This window comes from Procambarus clarkii, chromosome 27 (assembly GCF_040958095.1).
Source record: "Procambarus clarkii isolate CNS0578487 chromosome 27, FALCON_Pclarkii_2.0, whole genome shotgun sequence".
Taxonomy (NCBI): domain Eukaryota; kingdom Metazoa; phylum Arthropoda; class Malacostraca; order Decapoda; family Cambaridae; genus Procambarus; species Procambarus clarkii.
The window spans coordinates 11834373-11838900 of NC_091176.1; the positions used below are offsets into that span (position 1 = coordinate 11834373).

The window sequence follows — 4528 nt, forward strand, 5'->3', positions numbered from 1 at the left end:
ATCATCTTGTAGCTTTTTTCATCAGCAAACATTGAGAGAAATGAGACTATTTCCTCTGTGAGATCGCTCAAATAAATAAGAAACTAGATAGATCGAAGAGCTGAACCCTGTGGGATTCTTATAGTGATTTGTCACCATTCCTGAGATCTTATGGCTGTCTTCTATTACTTAGGTACTCTATTGTCCACTGGAGCACCTTCCCTGTCACTCTTGTCTGCTTCTCCAATGTATGCATTGGTCTCCTATGGGGTACTGTGTCTAAAGCTTTCTGTAATCTAAAAATAATCAGTTTGCCCACCCTTCTCTTTCTTGTCTAATTTTTGTCGCCTGGTCATAGAATTCTGTTAAACCCGTGAGGCAAGATTTACTCTCCCTGAACCTGTGCTGGTGATGTGTTACAATGTTCCGTCTATCTAGATGATCTACTAGTTTTTTTTCTCACAATCGTCTCCATCATCTTGTGTGGTATGCAAATTAGGGACACTTGAATGTAGTTCAGTGCCTCCTATATCAATCAGGACAACATTGGCTGTCTTGCAACTTTTTGGTAGTTTTCCTGTTACCAGTGACCTATTACATACCATGGAGAGTGGCAAGTATAGTGCTTCTGCTCCTCCTTTTAGTATCGTGTGTGTGTGTGTGTGTGTGTGTGTGTGTGTGTGTGTGTGTGTATGTACTCACCTATTTGTACTCACCTATTTGTGTCTGCAGGATCGAGCGTTGACTCTTGGAACCTGCCTTTCGAGCCATCGGTTGTTTACAGCAATGACTTCCTGTCCTATTTCCCTATCATACCTAGTTTTAAAATTATGAATAGAATTTGCTTCCACAACCTGCTCCTTAAGTGCTAAACTACTCCACTACTCTCACGCTAAAAGAAAACTTCCTAGCATCTCTGTGACTCATCTGAGTTTCCAGCTTCCACCCATGTCCCCTCGTTCTGTTACTATTCCGTGTGAACATTTCGTCTATGTCCACTCTGTCAATCCCCTGAGTATTTTATATGTTCCTATTATATCTCCCCTCTCCCTTCTTTTTTTCTAGTGTCGTCATGTTCAGTTCCTTCAAACGCTCTTCATATCCCCATCCCTCGTAACTCTGGGACAAGCCTCGTCGCAAACTTATGAAGCTTTTCCAGTTTCCTTATGTGTTTCTTCAGGTGGGGACTCCATGATGGGGCGGCATACTCTAAGACTGGTCTCACGTAGGCAGTGTAAAGCGCCCTAAATGCCTCCTTACTTAGGTTTCTGAATGATGTTCTAACTTTTGTCAGTGTAGAGTACGCTGCTGTCGTTATCCTATTTATATGTGCCTCAGGAGATAGATTAGGTGTTACGTCCACACCCAGGTCTCTTTTTAGAATCGTCACAGGTAGACAGTTCCCCTTCATTGTGGACTGTCCCCTTGGTCTCCTGTCACCTAATCCGATTTCCATAACTTTACATTTGCTCGTGTTGAAATTGTGTATGTGTGTGTACTCATCTAATTGTACTCACCTTAATTGTGCTTGCGGGGGTTGAGCTTCGGCTCTTTGGTCCCGCCTCTCAACCGTCAATCGAAAGGTGTACAGGTTCCTGAACCTATTGGGTTCTATCATACCTATACTTGAAACTGTGTATGGAGTCAGCCTCCACCACAACACTGCCTAAAGCATTCCATTTATTAACTTCTCTGACACTGAATAAATTCTTTCTAATGTTTCTGTGGCTCATTTGGGTACTAAGTTTCCACCTGTGTGTGTGTGTCCTCACCGTGACAGTGCCCTCGACCGCTCTCCTTGCGTCTGAACGCCTCCTCCGACCAATTACGGGCTCACCATAGTCCCGTGCTACATGGAAACTTCGTTCTGAGTAGCTAAATCTACAACAATCCTCCTCCGACAGGTCCTGAACGACAGCTTCGCAACGCAGTACGTGGACGGCATCGCCGTTCACTGGTACGGCGACGACTACTCTCCCGCCGGCCTCCTCGACGACACTCACGACCTCTTCCCAGACCACTTCATCCTGGGCACCGAAGCCTGTGCAGGTAAACCAGATTGATTGATGGATTGATGAAGATTAAGCCACACAAAAGGTGGCACGGGCATGAATAGCCCGTAAGTGGTGGCCCTTTTGAGCCATTATTAGTATCAAGAGGTGATACTGGAGATCTGTGGAGGTGCGACTGCACCCTGCGTGACGGGAGATGTCTCCCGTGAGGTAAGCCAACTTCCCAATCCTTGTTATGCCCCAACCACACCTATTCACCTCTCCAGCATGCGGGTTCGAACCCCGTCTCACACGATATATCATTAAAGCGTCGTTTCGTTTGAGTGTAATTGTTTTTCTTTAAGATAAATCATTTTTTTTCCGTATGATGGCAGGATACCTGAAGGACCCCGTGGTGCTGGGCTCGTGGGAGAGACTGGAACAGTACGCTCACGATATCATCACTGTAAGTTAAGGTCCACGTTAAGGTTAAGTTAAGGTTAAGTTAAGGTTAAGTTAAGGTTAAGTGACGGTGAATTAGAGTCGAAAGATATGTTAAATTATTTGCTGGACACACACTTTGTGAATTAGAAGAGAACTATGCTAGACTATGCTTCGTGAGTTAGAAGAGAACTATGCTAGACTATGCTTTGTGAGTTAGAAGAGAACTATGCTAGACTATGCTTTGTGAGTTAGAAGAGAACTATGCTAGACTATGCTTTGTGAGTTAGAAGAGAACTATGCTAGACTATGCTTCGTGAGTTAGAAGAGAACTATGCTAGACTATGCTTTGTGAGTTAGAAGAGAACTATGCTAGACTATGCTTTGTGAGTTAGAAGAGAACTATGCTAGACTATGCTTTGTGAGTTAGAAAAGAACTATGCTAGACTATGCTTTGTGAGTTAGAAGAGAACTATGCTAGACTATGCTTCGTGAGTTAGCACAAAACTTCGGGCTCCAATGGTCAAAGAGTTGTTGCAGTTCTGAGGGAAGCTGTTGTACTCATAAGAGTAGTAATTGTAGTTAGGTAGTTAATTGTAGTTAATTGTAGAGAGTAGTAGTCGTAGTTAAGAGTGAAGCCTTCGTATACATGCGGGCGGCTGTTGCAGTTATAAGGGACTCACATACGTGTCACCATGAATACCTAACACCATGTATGCCTATTCATGACAAAATGTAGACCTATCCACCCCACCCGCTCCAGGACGTGAACCACTGGGTGGTGGGCTGGGTGGACTGGAACTTAGCCCTGGACCTGGAAGGAGGACCAAACTGGGAGAGCAACTTCGTCGACTCCCCGATCATCGTTAACCAGGTAGCGTCAACTAGTACCAGGTACTGCTCGTTAGTGAGTGACCTGCGCCCCGATTCATCAAGCCTCTTACGAAATTTCAGCGCTCATCAACTCTTTAATAAATGTAAACAAAGCCGCCATATGATTCAGGAAAGATATATAGGTTTGGATAATCTTGATGAGTCCTGGTGTAGGTTAAATCTTGAGTCCTGGTGTAGGTTAAATCAGATGCACCAAATTGAAGAATGTGTGTAATGTGTGATGTGTTGACATGGCTGGGGACGGTGTGGGAGGGGGAGCTGACCTGTGTTCTCGTGTCAGGAGGCGGACGAGTTCTACAAGAACCCCATGTTCTACGCTTTGGGTCACTTCTCGAAGTTTGTGAAGGAGGGCGCGGTGAGGATCAGCTTGACCTCTACTGACCTCCAGGGCCTGAGCGCCACCGCCTTCACCAACACCGACGGCTCCACTGTGGTCGTGCTGCTTAACAGGTGTGTGTGTGTGTGTGTGTGTGTGTGTGTGTGTGTGTGTGTGTGTGTGTGTGTGTGTGTGTGTGTGTGTGTGTGTGTATGATGACATCTGCATGTATCTCCTCTGTGTACATGTGTTGGTTTGTGTTTATGTCCACGTAATGCAATTATTTACCTTTAATGTCTGAACTTACTTGGTTCCAGGTCAGAGGCTGATTTGGAGGTTGCAGTGAGAGTGGCTGGGAGGGGCACCATGCTCTTGAAGGTGGGGCCTCGCTCTCTCCATACTGCTTTCTTCTGAGGTACAGGCGAAGCAGGCTGTGGAGCAGGAGCAGGAGCAGGAGGAGGAGGAACAGTGGACGATGTGAAGTGTTGACAGGTGTTGGATATAAGGTTAGATGTCTGCAGGTGTGGGTAGGGAGATTCATTAACAGGTGTTAGAGAAGAGAAGGGGAGTGACAATGAGGTAAATTAACCTCTGGATGCAAGAAGATGATGCCACCAGGTCAACTCTCTCCTGTTTCCTTGATAATGACTGACAAGTGTGCCCAGGATTCCTGTCTCTCACATTCTTGTCACCTTCACTGATGTCTCAAGGTCGTCCCCCCTTCCCTTGCAAGTCCCACTGATGTCTCAAGGTCGCCCCCCTTCCCTTGCAAGTCCCACTGATGTCTCAAGGTCGTCCCCCCTTCCCTTGCAAGTCCCACTGATGTCTCCAAGTCGTTCTCCTACTCCTAAAATATGTTCATATCTAAATCATTATTAATAAATAAAAAAAAATCATCATTATAAAA

The 4528-nt window shown here is 45.4% G+C and overlaps 1 protein-coding gene across 1 annotated transcript in view; it reads left to right on the forward strand.

The window, feature by feature from the left end:
* Nucleotides 1–4528, forward strand: part of LOC123762668 (lysosomal acid glucosylceramidase) — a 16471-nt gene extending 11943 nt beyond the window's left edge. Inside the window, exons 7-11 of the mRNA XM_045749325.2 lie at nucleotides 1884–2028; nucleotides 2366–2436; nucleotides 3175–3285; nucleotides 3586–3755; nucleotides 3939–4528. Of these exons, the coding sequence (XP_045605281.2) occupies nucleotides 1884–2028; nucleotides 2366–2436; nucleotides 3175–3285; nucleotides 3586–3755; nucleotides 3939–4035 (594 nt within the window). The 3' untranslated portion in view covers nucleotides 4036–4528. The remainder of the gene's footprint in view (nucleotides 1–1883; nucleotides 2029–2365; nucleotides 2437–3174; nucleotides 3286–3585; nucleotides 3756–3938) is intronic.